General features: G+C 39.2%; 1 protein-coding gene across 1 annotated transcript in view; it reads left to right on the top strand.

Annotated features, from left to right (window-relative positions):
• The first annotated feature begins 1,013 nt into the window (after nucleotides 1–1,013).
• LOC128657165 (gastrula zinc finger protein XlCGF26.1-like) overlaps nucleotides 1,014–17,380 on the top strand; it is a 46,921-nt gene continuing 30,554 nt past the window's right edge. The window contains exons 1-3 of the mRNA XM_053711406.1: nucleotides 1,014–1,124; nucleotides 1,811–1,937; nucleotides 15,508–15,591. Coding sequence (XP_053567381.1) covers nucleotides 1,817–1,937; nucleotides 15,508–15,591 — 205 coding nt within the window. The 5' untranslated portion in view covers nucleotides 1,014–1,124; nucleotides 1,811–1,816. The remainder of the gene's footprint in view (nucleotides 1,125–1,810; nucleotides 1,938–15,507; nucleotides 15,592–17,380) is intronic.

Here is a 17,380-nt window from a genome sequence, read left to right as displayed (position 1 = left end):
CTGTGTACAGGTATATAATATTATAGCGAGGTACCCTCTGCCTCACACACAGTGTGCTTATTCAGTGTGTATGGGGCATTGGGGTATAAACCTTTAGGGTTTAGTGTTACCAGAATACCGAGCACCATAGGGATTTTTAGACCCCACCAGTGTATGTAAATTGTTTATTAGGATCACTCATACTGTTGCTACTGGGGTGAGTGCCGAGTGTCTCAGAGGTCAATAAAACCCACTCAGGGTATAACATTTTTCTCACTGATCCCTTTATTAAGGGGTTTAGGACTGTCTCATCTGGCCTCACCTTGTTAATACTGTGAAAACTCATTGGGCGTAGCAGGGATCAGGACATGTGAGAGCTTATTAGCCTTTTCAGAGTCTTGTAATTAAGTTTAAACAATATACGTTAGAGAGAGCAGAGAGGATTTTCGAGTCTTAAAGAATCTACAGAAATGTAATTAAAAAGGAAATTAAACATGTACGTCACACATTCTGCAGTTTTCCTGAATTATTGATACATAAGTGAGGTTTGAGTGATGTAGAAACAGATCTGTACATTAATATGTGACATTTACACCCTCCTCTCTAGTTATAGGTCAGTGTTACTCTCATTAACAAGGTGAATACCTGTTGTTCAGTGACATTAAGGATCAAAACCATTTATTGGAGTATTGGTTCTAATTCACGTGTGACCAACAAGAAGACGACTGAGAAGAACCAAACCTCAGAGATCTACTGTACATGCTGACTGGGGAGGTGAGGATTATAAGTCATATTGTCACTTATCTGCTGTTGTGTGTGTGTGGTTATTAATGTATCTGAAATTTTAAATGTAAACTTGGCATATTTAAAACTTAAAGTGAATGTCAATTTTGAAGAATTAGTGCCTGGTTTTTAATAAACCTATTAAAAAACAAGGGCACTTTAATTAATCAAAAATGACATTTCACTAGTTTTCTTCAAAAACGTACCTTTTAATCCGGCTTTCTCCAATCACAGCTCCCCCCAGGGGAATCTTGGCCTGATGCAACGCCGTGATTGGAGGAACCCGGATTTGTCATTTTGGACCCGCGAAGACGGCTTGCGACGGGCGGAGGAAGTGCTGGAGCGGCTGCCAGGATTAAAAGGTAAGTTTTTGAAGAAAACGAGTGAAATGTCAATTTTGATGAATTAAAGTGCCCTTGTTTTTAATAGGATTATTAAAAACCGGGCACTAATTCATCAAAATTGACATTCACTTTAATTATGAAACAACTTAAAAATAGTAATTGAATTTAAAACTAAAAGTACACATTACATAATAAAAATGCAGTGCAAACAAACCTGCTTACATTTTTTTATTTAGGTTGAGCACTCCAGCTCTGTCAGCTGTTTCTTTAGAAAACTCAATTTCTTCTCTTACTCTCCTGTTTTGTTCCTTGAGATCCCAATAACTTAAGTTGGCCTAATTGCTTCTCCCATCAGTCCTCAACCTTATTTTCTCTTCTGTTTATATCACCATTTATATCACCATTTAAATTCCTGTCTCTCCAGTTTCCTGTATCTGATCCTCTACATTTCTGATATCCCCAAACATTTCTCCTGGTTCTTGTCTGTGATTCTTCAGATTGTTCTCTATTGACTGTTTCACCACTGAAATTGCCTTATGCGTATATGGGTGATCGTCTGGTGCTGAGCGACCTTTATACAACACACACAGCAATACCCCAGGGTCATCAGACAATCTCTGGATTTGGTCATTGACACAGTCTGTGTGGTTTATACTTTACAATATAAATCCTGTTTTTATGGTTTGAGATTTTTTTATTTTAAGGAACAAATGGAGTTTGATGAAGTTGCAGTTTATTTCTCGGAGGAGGAGTGGAGCTGTTTAGCTGAAGAACAAAAAGAGCTTTATAAGGATGTGATGATGGAGAATTACCAGACCCTCAGCTCTCTAGGTAATAATTTATATAACTCTACAGGGAATGGGACAAAGAGGAAAACCCATAAGTGACACATAAGCTGGGCTTGTGTTAAACAGGTATACAATCTGGGTAAAAACAAGCAAAATTATAGTGCGCCCTCATAAGAAAGCAAGAAATAAGCTTATGGTTACAAAAGCAAACCGTCCCAATAGCGATAGCAAACAATGTCTAATGCGTCAGTGGGCTGAGTATAAAATGTGCAGAGTCTTATAAGTTTGAAGATGAGTCCAGGCCCAGGCTGCTCACTGTAGTGGGATAAGGTTCATCTCCCAAAATCAGTAATCTGTATATAACAAACATAAACAGGGGCATCACATGGCCAAGTACAGTAGGATTTGTACTATTAGATGATATAACATAAATTAATGCACTCACATGCAATGTTGCACCAAAAGCAAAAGGTGCAAATCAGACAGGCTGGATTCTCACAGTCATCTAGCAGACTGGTCTCCTGCAAAGCACCAATAGCGTTGTCAGCAATCCCCCAGCAGACTTGTGTGTGTGTCAGGGGAACGATGAGTTTACAGCAAGTTTTTTTACCTCATTATTTTCAATAAATGTAGTTTTGATTTTAAACTTTGCTGTAAACTCATCGTTCCCCTGACACACAAGTCTGCTGGGGGATTACTGACAACGTTATTGGTGTTTTGCAGTAAATCAGTCTGATAGATGACTGTAAGAATCCAGCCTGCCTGATTTGCACCTTTCGCTTTTGGTGCAACGTTACATGTGAGTGCATTAATTTGTTATATCATCTAATAGTCCAGATCCTACTGTACTTGGCCATGTGAGCCCCTGTTTATGTTTGTTATCTATAAAATCTGTGAGTTGGTTATAACAGGGATTTGTTGCTTAATACAATTATTCATGAGATACACAGCCCTGTGTAACCTTCCCTTGCACTGCTCCCTGCTTGTTCATCTAGCTGAGGTCCCATAACCATTTATACATCACACACTGTGCTACTGGCCCATAGTGATCCTGTCATGCATGTGTGTGGCAGACGGCTTCTCTTTCTGTATTTATTAGTATTATGAACCTGGGCAATGTCTCACTAAGGGCGATGGGAGAAACGAGACATGGACTCCTTGCTCAATGTTCTTAAAGGGATATGGCTGCACCTTATTGATGAGGCTCAAAGGAAGCTAAAACAATCATCTGGGGTTGCCATTTCCCTTATTCAGAGTAGAATTGCTTGGTATTTCAGGGCTGGACTGACCTTGTTAGGCAGGATCAGACTGATTTACTTCAGGAACTTTTTTCTCTGTGAAAAGCACAATTTGGGCTAAAAGAAGCTACACTCAGGTGGTAACTGGGCCATAGAACAAGCCACTGAGCTGTTTGTTTGTTCCTGGCAGACTGCTTCTCTTTCTGTTTGTGTACTGTGTGTGATGTCATAATACACAGTGAGTGCCCAGTCATAGGCTCTTCATAATAGTTCTAGGTGTGGGAAGCATAATTGTATTTTCTTTCATGTAATTAGCAAGAGTCCATGAGCTAGTGACGTATGGGATATACATTCCTACCAGGAGGGGCAAAGTTTCCCAAACCTCAAAATGCCTATAAATACACCCCTCACCACACCCACAAATCGGTTTTACAAACTTTGCCTCCTATGGAGGTGGTGAAGTAAGTTTGTGCTAGATTCTACGTTGATATGCGCTCCGCAGCAGGTTGGAGCCCGGTTTTCCTCTCAGCGTGCAGTGAATGTCAGAGGGATGTGAGGAGAGTATTGCCTATTTGAATTCAATGATCTCCTTCTACGGGGTCTATTTCATAGGTTCTCTGTTATCGGTCGTAGAGATTCATCTCTTACCTCCCTTTTCAGATCGACGATATACTCTTATATATACCATTACCTCTGCTGATTCTCGTTTCAGTACTGGTTTGGCTTTCTACTACATGTAGATGAGTGTCCTGGGGTAAGTAAGTCTTATTTTCTGTGGCACTCTAAAGCTATGGTTGGGCACTTTTATATAAAGTTCTAAATATATGTATTCAAACATTTATTTGCCTTGACTCAGGATGTTCAACGTTCCTTATTTCAGACAGTCAGTTTCATATTTGGGATAATGCATATGAATAAATAAAAAAATTTCTTACCTTAAAATTTGACTTTTTTTCCCTGTGGGCTGTTAGGCTCGTGGGGGCTGAAAATGCTTCATTTTATTGCGTCATTCTTGGCGTGGACTTTTTTGGCGCAAACATTTTTTTCTGTTTCCGGCGTCATACGTGTCGCCGGAAGTTGCGTCATTTTTTGACGTTTTTTCGCGCCAAAAGTGTCGGTGTTCCGGATGTGGCGTCATTTTTGGCGCCAAAAGCATTTAGGCGCCAAATAATGTGGGCGTCTTTTTTGGCGCTAAAAATATGGGCGTCATTTTTGTCTCCACATTATTTAAGTCTCATTATTTATTGCTTCTGGTTGCTAGAAGCTTGTTCACTGGCATTTTTTCCCATTCCTGAAACTGTCATTTAAGGAATTTGATCAATTTTGCTTTATATGTTGTTTTTTCTATTACATATTGCAAGATGTCCCAGATTGACACTGAGTCAGAAGATACTTCTGGAAAAACGCTGCCTGGTGCTGGATCTACCAAAGTGTCATGATCTATTCTTGTACCTTTAAGGTTACCTGATACCTTTGTCTAATCAGTATATAAACCCCTCCCACAGATCATTAGGTGCTTAGTAATTTTTGTTTTCCACAGTCAGTTTCTTACAGCTAACCTGGATTTCGATTACTTGCCAACTTGAACCTAAATTGGAATCTAAGTTACTAAGTTTTACCAGCTTAGTTACCTTTTCAGTTCTCATTCCCAAACGCTGTCTGTCAGCGTCTCCTTTGTGATCGGCAATTAGCGGTGACGTCACTCGCATCCCTGCTAGCTTCCTGCTTGCCGTCCGGACGCCTCTGCCTTCACTCACACCACACGCTTCCTTAGCGTGCAACGGAATCTTACCCGGACCGCTCAAGCCTCTCAGCCATATCGCAGGGACCTACGGCTGCTCACGAACACTTCCTCCGGTCCTTGCGGTAAGACTCTATAATTGTTTGTATTACAAGACATCATGACCGCTATCAGTCATTGCATAACCAGAGACTATGCTCTAATATAACCCTTTTTATACGCCTTATATGCTCCTATATTAACTGCCTTTAATCTCTACAGAGATCCACTCTCTGTCATATTTAATACAAATATCCACCAGGTGTATTAGTACTATATAACCTGCCAACCATGTTGCCACCTTTTGGCTATAGGTTATATTAGTACTACTGTTACCGTAAATCAAAGGTAGAATTGTTTAATTAATAAATGATTCACAGAATCATTTATATCCTGTTGCCTCCTAATTCAACAATTCTTCCACACAACTACATCTTTAACGTGGAATATAAATCAAACTAACTTTACCTTATCTACAGTTGGATTCATAATTCAAAACTATACTTCTCTTTACAGGGATTTATAGGACCTTGACTGACACGTGACATAAATTACTAAACCCCATCATGAATCCAGTAGATATAGTAACACATGTGCAGACATTAACTGACAAGGTTGAGTCAATAACACAGGCATTAAACACCTTGCAACATGAGAATACTGCACTTAAATCTTACATAAAGGAAATTTCAGACAAGCAAAAAACATTAAACATTGTAGAACCCAATGTCAGTCCCCCTGAACATTTTTATGGAGATAGAAAACACTTCAGAGAGTTCAAGAATGCTTGCTATCTATTATTCTCACTCAAACCTCTCACCTACCCCACAGATCAAACTAAGGTTTTAACCACTATCTCTTATCTAAGGGGCGAACCACGCATATGGGCTAACTCATTTTTTGAATCAAATGATCCCATATTACTATCCTTAGAATCTTTTTTTTCTGCAATGTCACAATTGTATGACGATCCCTACAAGCAGCTCACAGCTGAGAACGGTATGAGAGCATTAAAACAACTAAAAAAGCCTGTAGAGGATTATATCACTGAGTTTAAAAGATTCTCAAAGGATAGTGGTTGGAACGAGTTGTCTCTTAAAAACCAGTTTAGGTTAGGGTTATGTGACGCACTCAAAGACGAATTAGCAAGAGTTGAAATGCCCCAGACTTTAGAAGGGTTAATTAACCTCTCAATTAGTTTAGACAGACGTCTGAGAGAACGTAGGTCTGAACGCAGTCCTAGCGATAACACATTCAGACGTTCACCTTTTCCTACACCCCCACCACAAAGCACACGTAGCCACCCACAAAATGCTCCTGAAGCCATGGATATTGGATTTGTCAAAGGTCCACTCAATCCACAAGAAAAGCTCAGACGAAGACAAAATAATCTGTGTATGTACTGCGGATCTGCACAACACACAGTAAAAGATTGTCCGATACTGGGACGTCAGAAAAGGGGTAAGAAAACATCTGTAAATACTTGTTATAATGTTCATACCCCTAATCATACCAACTGCTCGCTCACTCTTATTTTGCAGTGGGAGAACCAACGAGTAACATCCAGGGCGATTATTGATTCAGGAGCCAGCACTAATTATATGGATTTGAATTTCACAACCTTAAATAAAATACCACTTATAAAAAAGACAAATCCAGTGTTACTTAGAGTTATTGACGGTAGTCAAATATCATCTGGTCCTATATCACATCACACAATTCCCATTAAAGTATCCATAGGGGGTGCTCATGTTGAATATATATCTTTTGACGTTATCTCATCTCCCATCTACCCTCTGGTTTTAGGTTATTCTTGGCTAAATTTACATGATCCCACTATATCATGGAAAACTTCTGATGTAATATTCGCTTCTGATTATTGTAAAAACACTTGTATATCCAGCCATCACATTTTACAAACCGAATCTAACAACATACCTTCCGAATACTCAGATTTCTGTGATGTTTTTTGTAAAAAAGAGTCAGAAAACCTTCCTCCTCATCGGAAGTATGACTGCCCCATAGACTTAATCCCCGGGGCAGATATACCTTGTGGGCATATCTTTCCACTCTCAAAAATCGAATTAGACTATCTAAAAGATTATCTAGAAGAAAACTTTCGTAAGGGGTTCATAAGACCATCCACCTTTCCAGCTGGAGCAGGAATATTTTTTGTCAAGAATAAAGATGGTACAATTAGACCTATAGTTGATTATAGAGAACTTAATCGTAGAACTATAAAGAACAGATACCCACTACCTCTGATTCCCGAGTTAATAGAGAGACTTGAGGGGGCTTCCTACTTCACAAAACTAGATCTCAGAGGTGCATATAACCTTATCCGAGTGAGACAAGGTGACGAGTGGCTCACTGCGTTCCGTACACGCTACGGACTCTATGAGTACACAGTGATGCCATTCGGGCTCTGCAATGCTCCTGCCACCTTTCAGTATCTAATAAATGATATATTTAAAGATCTTCTCGACATCTATGTTGTAATCTATTTAGACGACATCCTCATATACTCACAAAACAAATCAGACCACATAAAACATGTTCGCACTGTACTGTCCAGGCTACGTCAACACCACTTATACGCCAAACCAGAAAAATGTATTTTTAACACTAATAACATCACATTTCTGGGTTATGTCATAACTCCTGAAGGAATTGACATGGAAAAGAATAAAATAAAAGCTATTCTAGAGTGGCCTACTCCCACATCCAAAAAACAGATTGAGAGGTTTATGGGGTTTGCGAACTTCTATAGGAAGTTTATTAAAAATTTTGCACACTTAGCCAAACCCCTTACAAATCTCACAAAGTCTAATGTCAAATTTCATTGGAATGAAGAAGCTGAAAATACATTTAATACATTAAAACACAGGTTCACTACAGCACCTATTCTTTCTTATCCTAACCCCTCATTGCAATATGTCATTGAAGTAGACGCCTCAGATTATGCCATTGGAGCAGTTTTGTCTCAGAGACAAAGTCTGAAACATCCTTTACATCCTGTTGCCTTCTTTTCACGAGTTATGTCTGAATCAGAGATAAATTACGCAATAGGGGAGAAGGAGCTTCTAGCTGTCAAGGCCTCATTCGAACACTGGAGACACTTATTGGAGGCAACCTCCATTCCCATTCTGATATACACAGACCATAGGAACTTACAGTTTTTGAAAACCAATAGAACCCTTACTTCACGCCAGGTTCGCTGGAATCTATTCTTCAATAGATTTAACTATTTAATAACTTATAGACCTTCTAATAAGAATTTAAAGGCAGATGCTCTTTCTAGAATACCAAATAAACCTATATCACAACAACCACAAGTGTCAATAATTCCCCCTGAAAACATTATAGGACTCACAGAAGATATAACTAGTTTACTAAAAACACATCTTACATCAGATTCAGAATTGCCAAAGACACTAGTAACTCTACATACTAATGGACTGTACTATCATGACAAACTTGTGTATGTACCGAAGTCCTTAAGAGAGAAAATTCTATATAGTTACCATGACACTGTTCTAGCTGGACATCCTGGAATCTCTAAGTCCATTGACCTCATTACCAGACATTTTTGGTGGCCAACCTTAAAAACAGATGTTACCAATTACATCAATTCTTGTAAAATATGTACAGTCTCTAAGACGCAACAAAGACAGCCATACGGCCAATTACTACCCCTTCCTATACCCTCTCGACCTTGGACTGATATAGCACTAGACTATATAGTTGAACTACCTAAATCTTCTAACTTTACCACTATACTAGTTGTTGTGGACATTTTTAGTAAAATGGCACATTTCATTCCTACCACTAAGTTACCGACTGCTTCAGAAACAGCCCAACTTCTTATGCAACACGTAATAAAACATCATGGATTACCTCTCAGTATAACATCAGACCGTGGATCCCAGTTCACGAGTAAATTTTGGTCTGAATTATGTAAAACCTTGAAAATACGCCGCCGGTTAAGTACCTCTTACCACCCACAAACCAATGGTCAGACGGAGAGGGTTAATCAGTGGTTGGAGCAATTCCTACGCTGTTTCATTAACAACCAACAAAACAACTGGTCATCTTTATTGATGTATGCAGAATTTGCCTACAATAACTCCGTAAATAGTACCACCAAGTTCTCACCTTTCTACATTAATTACGGCTTTCATCCGGTTTTCCATCAAGAGGACTTACAAGATAGTGCTTGCCCCCTGGTCAATGATTTGGTTAACACTATATCCGAAACTTTCACTATTGTTCAGGACAATATCGCTCACTCCAAGATGTTGCATAAATTTTATTATGACAAAAAACATCTGGCATCGCCTAACTATAAAGTTGGAGACAAGGTATGGCTGTCCACGCGTAACTTGCGGTTACCCTACCCATCTCGCAAATTATCCTCCTTGTACATAGGTCCTTATTCTATTAGAGAAGTTGTGAATCAGAATGCTGTTACCCTGTCACTACCGGACAATTTGCGGATACATCCCACATTCCATGTGTCCTTACTGAAGCCTTACAAACAGACGCGGGAGATGGAACATTACCCTCCAGTTACTGAAGTACTCCAAGAAGGGGACCCTGAGTATGAAGTAGCTTCTATAAAGGATTCTCGTCGTAGAGGGGGCAGACTTCAGTATTTGGTGCATTGGAAGGGTTATCCGGATGAGGATGATTCTTGGGAACCTGCTGCGAACCTCTCTGCTCCCCGACTGGTCTCTCTGTTCCACAGGCGGCATCCTGACAGACCCAAACCCTGATCCCCTGAGTGGCTCTTTGAGGGGGGAGTACTGTCATGATCTATTCTTGTACCTTTAAGGTTACCTGATACCTTTGTCTAATCAGTATATAAACCCCTCCCACAGATCATTAGGTGCTTAGTAATTTTTGTTTTCCACAGTCAGTTTCTTACAGCTAACCTGGATTTCGATTACTTGCCAACTTGAACCTAAATTGGAATCTAAGTTACTAAGTTTTACCAGCTTAGTTACCTTTTCAGTTCTCATTCCCAAACGCTGTCTGTCAGCGTCTCCTTTGTGATCGGCAATTAGCGGTGATGTCACTCGCATCCCTGCTAGCTTCCTGCTTGCCGTCCGGACGCCTCTGCCTTCACTCACACCACACGCTTCCTTAGCGTGCAACGGAATCTTACCCGGACCGCTCAAGCCTCTCAGCCATATCGCAGGGACCTACGGCTGCTCACGAACACTTCCTCCGGTCCTTGCGGTAAGACTCTATAATTGTTTGTATTACAAGACATCATGACCGCTATCAGTCATTGCATAACCAGAGACTATGCTCTAATATAACCCTTTTTATACGCCTTATATGCTCCTATATTAACTGCCTTTAATCTCTACAGAGATCCACTCTCTGTCATATTTAATACAAATATCCACCAGGTGTATTAGTACTATATAACCTGCCAACCATGTTGCCACCTTTTGGCTATAGGTTATATTAGTACTACTGTTACCGTAAATCAAAGGTAGAATTGTTTAATTAATAAATGATTCACAGAATCATTTATATCCTGTTGCCTCCTAATTCAACAATTCTTCCACACAACTACATCTTTAACGTGGAATATAAATCAAACTAACTTTACCTTATCTACAGTTGGATTCATAATTCAAAACTATACTTCTCTTTACAGGGATTTATAGGACCTTGACTGACACGTGACACAAAGTTAAGTGTATCTGTTGTAAACTTGTGGTATCTGTTCCTCCAGCTGTTGTTTGTAATGAATGTCATGACAAACTTGTTAATGCAGATAATATTTCCTTTAGTAATGTTACATTACCTGTTGCGGTTCCGTCAACATCTAATACTCAGAGTGTTCCTGTTAACATAAGAGATTTTGTTTCTAAATCCATTAAGAAGGCTATGTCTGTTATTCCCCCTTCTAGTAAACGTAAAAGGTCTTTTAAAACTTCTCATTTTTCAGATGAATTTTTAAATGAACATCATCATTCTGATTCTAATAGTGGTTCCTCTGGTTCAGAGGATTCTGTTTCAGAGGTTGATGCTGATAAATCCTCATATTTATTCAAAATGGAATTTATTCGTTCTCTACTTAAAGAGGTCTTAATTGCATTAGAAATAGAGGATTCTGGTCCTCTTGATACTAAATCTAAACGTTTAAATAAGGTGTTTAAATCTCCTGTAGTTATTCCAGAAGTCTTTCCTGTCCCTGATGCTATTTCTGAAGTAATCTCCAGGGAATGGAATAATTTGGGTAATTCATTTACTCCTTCTAAACGTTTTAAGCAATTATATCCTGTGCCATCTGACAGATTAGAATTTTGGGACAAAATCCCTCAGGTTGATGGGGCTGTCTCTACTCTTGCTAAACGTACTACTATTCCTACGGCAGATAGTACTTCCTTCAAGGATCCTTTAGATAGAAAGATTGAATCCTTTCTAAGAAAAGCTTACTTATGTTCGGGTAATCTTCTTAGACCTGCTATATCTTTAGCGGATGTTGCTGCAGCTTCAACTTTTTGGTTAGAAGCTTTAGCGCAACAAGTAACAGATCATAATTCTCATAGCATTGTTAATCTTCTTCAACATGCTAATAACTTTATTTGTGATGCCATCTTTGATATCATTAGAGTTGATGTCAGGTAAATGTCTCTAGCTATTTTAGCTAGAAGAGCTTTATGGCTTAAAACTTGGAATGCTGATATGTCTTCTAAGTCAACTTTGCTTTCCCTTTCTTTCCAGGGTAATCAATTATTTGGTTCTCAGTTGGATTCTATTATCTCTACTGTTACTGGAGGGAAAGGAACTTTTTTACCACAGGATAAAAAATCTAAGGGTAAATTTAGGTCTAATAATCGTTTTCGTTCCTTTCGTCACAATAAGGAACAAAAGCCTGATCCGTCACCCACAGGAGCGGTGTCAGTTTGGAAACCATCTCCAGTCTGGAATAAATCCAAGCCTTTTAGAAAACCAAAGTCAGCTCCCAAGTCCACATGAAGGTGCGGCCCTCATTCCAGCCCAGCTGGTAGGGGGCAGATTACGATTTTTCAAAGAAATTTGGATCAAATAAATTCACAATCTTTGGATTCAAAACATTGTTTCAGAAGGGTACAGAATTGGCTTCAAAATAAGGCCTCCTGCAAAGAGATTTTTTCTTTCCCGTGTCCCAGTAAATCCAGCAAAGGCTCAAGCATTTCTGAAATGTGTTTCAGATCTAGAGTTGGCTGGAGTAATTATGCCAGTTCCAGTTCTGGAACAGGGGCTGGGGTTTTATTCAAATCTCTTCATTGTACCAAAGAAGGAGAATTCCTTCAGACCAGTTCTGGATCTAAAAATATTGAATCGTTATGTAAGGATACCAACATTCAAAATGGTAACTATAAGGACTATCCTGCCTTTTGTTCAGCAAGGGCATTATATGTCCACAATAGATTTACAGGATGCATATCTGCATATTCCGATTCATCCAGATCACTATCAGTTTCTGAGATTCTCTTTCCTAGACAAGCATTTCCAGTTTGTGGCTCTGCCGTTTGGCCTAGCAACAGCTCCAAGAATTTTTACAAAGGTTCTCGGTGCCCTTCTGTCTGTAATCAGAGAACAGGGTATTGTGGTATTTCCTTATTTGGACGATATCTTGGTACTTGCTCAGTCTTCACATTTAGCAGAATCTCATACGAATCGACTTGTGTTGTTTCTTCAAGATCATGGTTGGAGGATCAATTTACCAAAAAGTTCATTGATTCCTCAGACAAGGGTAACCTTTTTAGGTTTCCAGATAGATTCAGCGTCCATGACTCTGTCTCTGACAGACAAGAGACGTCTAAAATTGATCTCAGCTTGTCGAAACCTTCAATCACAATCATTCCCTTCGGTAGCCTTATGCATGGAAATTCTAGGTCTTATGACTGCAGCATCGGACACGATCCCCTTTGCTCGTTTTCACATGCGACCTCTTCAGCTCTGTATGCTGAACCAGTGGTGCAGGGATTACTCAAAGATATCTCAATTAATATCTTTAAAACCGATTGTACGACACTCTCTGACGTGGTGGACAGATCACCATCGTTTAGTTCAGGGGGCTTCTTTTGTTCTTCCGACCTGGACTGTAATTTCAACAGATGCAAGTCTGACAGGTTGGGGAGCTGTTTGGGGGTCTCTGACAGCACAAGGAGTTTGGGAATCTCAGGAGGTGAGATTACCAATCAATATTTTGGAACTCCATGCAATTTTCAGAGCTTTTCAGTCATGGCCTCTTCTAAAGAGAGAATCGTTCATTTGTTTTCAGACAGACAATGTCACAACTGTGGCATACATCAATCATCAAGGAGGGACTCACAGTCCTCTGGCTATGAAAGAAGTATCTCGAATACTGGTATGGGCGGAATTCAGCTCCTGTCTAGTTTCTGCGGTTCATATCCCAGGTATAGACAATTGGGAAGCGGATTATCTCAGTCGCCAAACGTTACATCCGGGCGAATGGTCTCTTCACCCAGAGGTATTTCTTCAGATTGTTAAAATGTGGGGACTTCCAGAAATAGATCTGATGGCCTCTCATCTAAACAAGAAACTTCCCAGGTATCTGTCCAGATCCAGGGATCCTCAAGCGGAAGCAGTGGATGCATTGTCACTTCCTTGGAAGTATCATCCTGCCTATATCTTTCCGCCTCTAGTTCTTCTTCCAAGAGTAATCTCCAAGATTCTGAAGGAATGCTCGTTTGTTCTGCTGGTGGCTCCAGCATGGCCTCACAGGTTTTGGTATGCGGATCTTGTCCGGATGGCCTCTTGCCAACCGTGGACTCTTCCGTTAAGACCAGACCTTCTGTCGCAAGGTCCTTTTTTCCATCAGGATCTCAAATCCTTAAATTTGAAGGTATGGAGATTGAACGCTTGATTCTTAGTCAAAGAGGTTTCTCTGACTCTGTGATTAAAACTATGTTACAGGCTCGTAAATCTGTATCTAGGAAGATATATTATCGAGTCTGGAAGACTTACATTTCTTGGTGTCTTTCTCATCATTTTTCCTGGCATTCTTTTAGAATTCCGAGAATTTTACAGTTTCTTCAGGATGGTTTGGATAAAGGTTTGTCTGCAAGTTCCTTGAAAGGTCAAATCTCTGCTCTTTCTGTTCTTTTTCACAGAAAGATTGCTAATCTTCCTGATATTCATTGTTTTGTACAAGCTTTGGTTCGTATAAAACCTGTTATTAAGTCAATTTCTCCTCCTTGGAGTTTGAATTTGGTTCTGGGGGCTCTTCAAGCTCCTCCGTTTGAACCTATGCATTCATTGGACATTAAATTACTTTCTTGGAAAGTTTTGTTTCTTTTGGCCATCTTTTCTGCTAGAAGAGTTTCTGAATTATCTGCTCTTTCTTGTGAGTCTCCTTTTCTGATTTTTCATCAGGATAAGGCAGTGTTGCGAACTTCTTTTAAATTTTTACCTAAGGTTGTGAATTCTAACAACATTAGTAGAGAAATTGTGGTTCCTTCATTATGTCCTAATCCTAAGAATTCTAAGGAGAGATCATTGCATTCTTTGGATGTAGTTAGAGCTTTGAAATATTATATTGAAGCTACTAAGACTTTCCGAAAGACTTCTAGTCTATTTGTTATCTTTTCCGGTTCTAGGAAAGGTCAGAAGGCCTCTGCCATTTCTTTGGCATCTTGGTTGAAATCTTTAATTCATTATGCTTATGTCGAGTCGGGTAAAACTCCGCCTCAAAGGATTACAGCTCATTCTACTAGGTCAGTTTCTACTTCCTGGGCGTTTAGGAATGAAGCTTCTGTTGATCAGATTTGCAAAGCAGCAACTTGGTCTTCTTTGCATACTTTTACTAAATTCTACCATTTTGATGTGTTTTCTTCTTCTGAAGCAGTTTTTGGTAGAAAAGTACTTCAGGCAACTGTTTCAGTTTGATTCTTCTGCTTATATTTTCAGTTTTTTTCATTATAAGATTTAAACTTTATTTGGGTGTGGATTATTTTCAGCGGAATTGGCTGTCTTTATTTTATCCCTCCCTCTCTAGTGACTCTTGCGTGGAAGATCCACATCTTGGGTAGTCATTATCCCATACGTCACTAGCTCATGGACTCTTGCTAATTACATGAAAGAAAACATAATTTATGTAAGAACTTACCTGATAAATTCATTTCTTTCATATTAGCAAGAGTCCATGAGGCCCACCCCTTTTTTGTTGTGGTTATGATTTTTTTGTATAAAGCACAATTATTCCAATTCCTTATTTTTTATGCTTTCGCACTTTTTTCTTATCACCCCACTTCTTGGCTATGCGTTAAACTGATTTGTGGGTGTGGTGAGGGGTGTATTTATAGGCATTTTGAGGTTTGGGAAACTTTGCCCCTCCTGGTAGGAATGTATATCCCATACGTCACTAGCTCATGGACTCTTGCTAATATGAAAGAAATGAATTTATCAGGTAAGTTCTTACATAAATTATGGGGTTTTTTTTCTATAAATTTTTCTTTTACTCAAAAGTTAATTGCGGTTAAGTTAAACTAAATGTCAGCAGCAGGTGTGAAAATTATTTTTTACTGATTTCTATCTCACATAACCTGTTATTTCTGTCCATACAGGATATGTTCATATGAAACCTTTACTTGTTACAAAGATTGAGCATAGAGAGGAGCCGTATGTGAGCAGTTTTCCAATTACCAAAGGTGCGTAGTAAATTCCTACAGTGACAGTTTACCATAAAGTAACATTTCTTGTTTAGTAAATTGATCTGCTGTGGACCAAATATCTTGGCTCACCCTAATAGCACTCACCAACAAAGAGTTGTTTTCTTTTTAAGGAGGATGGACATTAGTAAAGAACCTCTCCTGATACCTGATGGTATTCTTTTTGTTCCTCTCTCCTAATAAAATGGACAGTTAGGATTATTATGTGGTAATTTATTTATTAACTGGTGCAAATATCTAAACACTTTATTTATGTGTTACTTGTAGTAACTAGAGTTGCCTGCTTTCTGTTATATGAAACCTGGATCGTATTTTTTTTTTTATTTAATACCGCCATTCTTAGCCACATTTATCACACAATATTTATTTTGCTTTTGATCTATATGTCTGAGATTTTATTGGATAGATATATGAATAGTGTTAATTGTATAATTTACTCATTATAACTCTTAGAAATCCAAGTGCCTTAACTACTAAAGATGTTGATTCCATGGGGGGTAGTTATCAAGCCGTCAACCTCAAATACGCTGGAATTCCGCAGCGTATTTGTGGCAAGGCTGATTCGCCTTAGTTATCAAAGGCTAGAGACCGGCAAAAGTAGAATTTTGTGACGTAAGCTTCGATCCGCCGGACTCAGTCCGACACAGATCGATTCTTACGTCACTCCAGATGTTCCGCACACAAGTGCGGCACAATCTGACTACTTTTGCTAGTTATCAAAAAACTAGCAAGTACGCTCGGCACTTTTACGGCCCAGCGTACCTGGTTTTCAAACCGCCGCCCTGGAGGCGGCGGATCCCATAGGAATCAATGGGAGTCTGACCATAGCGAAAGTACAAGTTCGCTGCTGCCAGACATCCCATTGATTCCTATGGGAGCTGTCTACACCTAACACCCTAACATGTACCCCGAGTCTAAACACCCCTAATCTGTTCCCCCTACACCGCCGCAACTAAATACATTTATTACCCCCTAAACCGCCGCTCCCGGAGCCCACCGCAAGCTACTCTATACCTATTAACCCCTAAACCGCCGCTCCCGATGCCCACCGCAACTATAATAAATGTATTAACCCCTAAACCGCCGCTCCCGGAGCCCACCGCCACCTACATTCTACCTAGTAACCCCTATCCTGCCCCCCCCTATACCGCCGCCCTCTGTAATAAAGTTATTAACCCCTATCCTGCCGATCCCGCACCTCGCAGCAACTAAATAAATAGTTTAACCCCTAAACCGCCGCTCCCTGACCCTGCCGCAACCTATATTAAATTTATTAACCCCTATCCTGCCCCCCACTACACCGCCGCCACTGTAATAAATTTATTAACCCCTAAACCTAAGTCTAACACTAACCCTAACACCCCCCTAACTTAAATATTAATTAAATAAATCTAAATAATATTTCTCTTATTAACTAAGTTAATCCTATTTAAAACTAAATACTTACCTTTAAAATAAACCCTAATATAGCTACAATATAAATAATAATTATATTGTAGCTATCTTAGGATTTATTTTTATTTTACAGGCAACTTTCAATTTATTTTAACTAGGTACAATAGCTATTAAATAGTTATTAACTATTTAATAGCTTACCTAGCTTAAATAAAGAGAAATGTACCTGTAAAATAAAAACTAACCTAAGTTACAATTACACCTAACACTACACTATACTTAAATAAATTATTCCTATTTAAAACTAAATACTTACCTGTAAAATAAACCCTAAGATAGCTACAATGTAATTAATAATTACATTGTAGCTATT

This window comes from Bombina bombina, chromosome 4, assembly GCF_027579735.1.
Source record: "Bombina bombina isolate aBomBom1 chromosome 4, aBomBom1.pri, whole genome shotgun sequence".
NCBI classification, from domain to species: Eukaryota; Metazoa; Chordata; class Amphibia; order Anura; family Bombinatoridae; genus Bombina; species Bombina bombina.
This window is presented reverse-complemented; position numbering and strand designations above follow the sequence as displayed.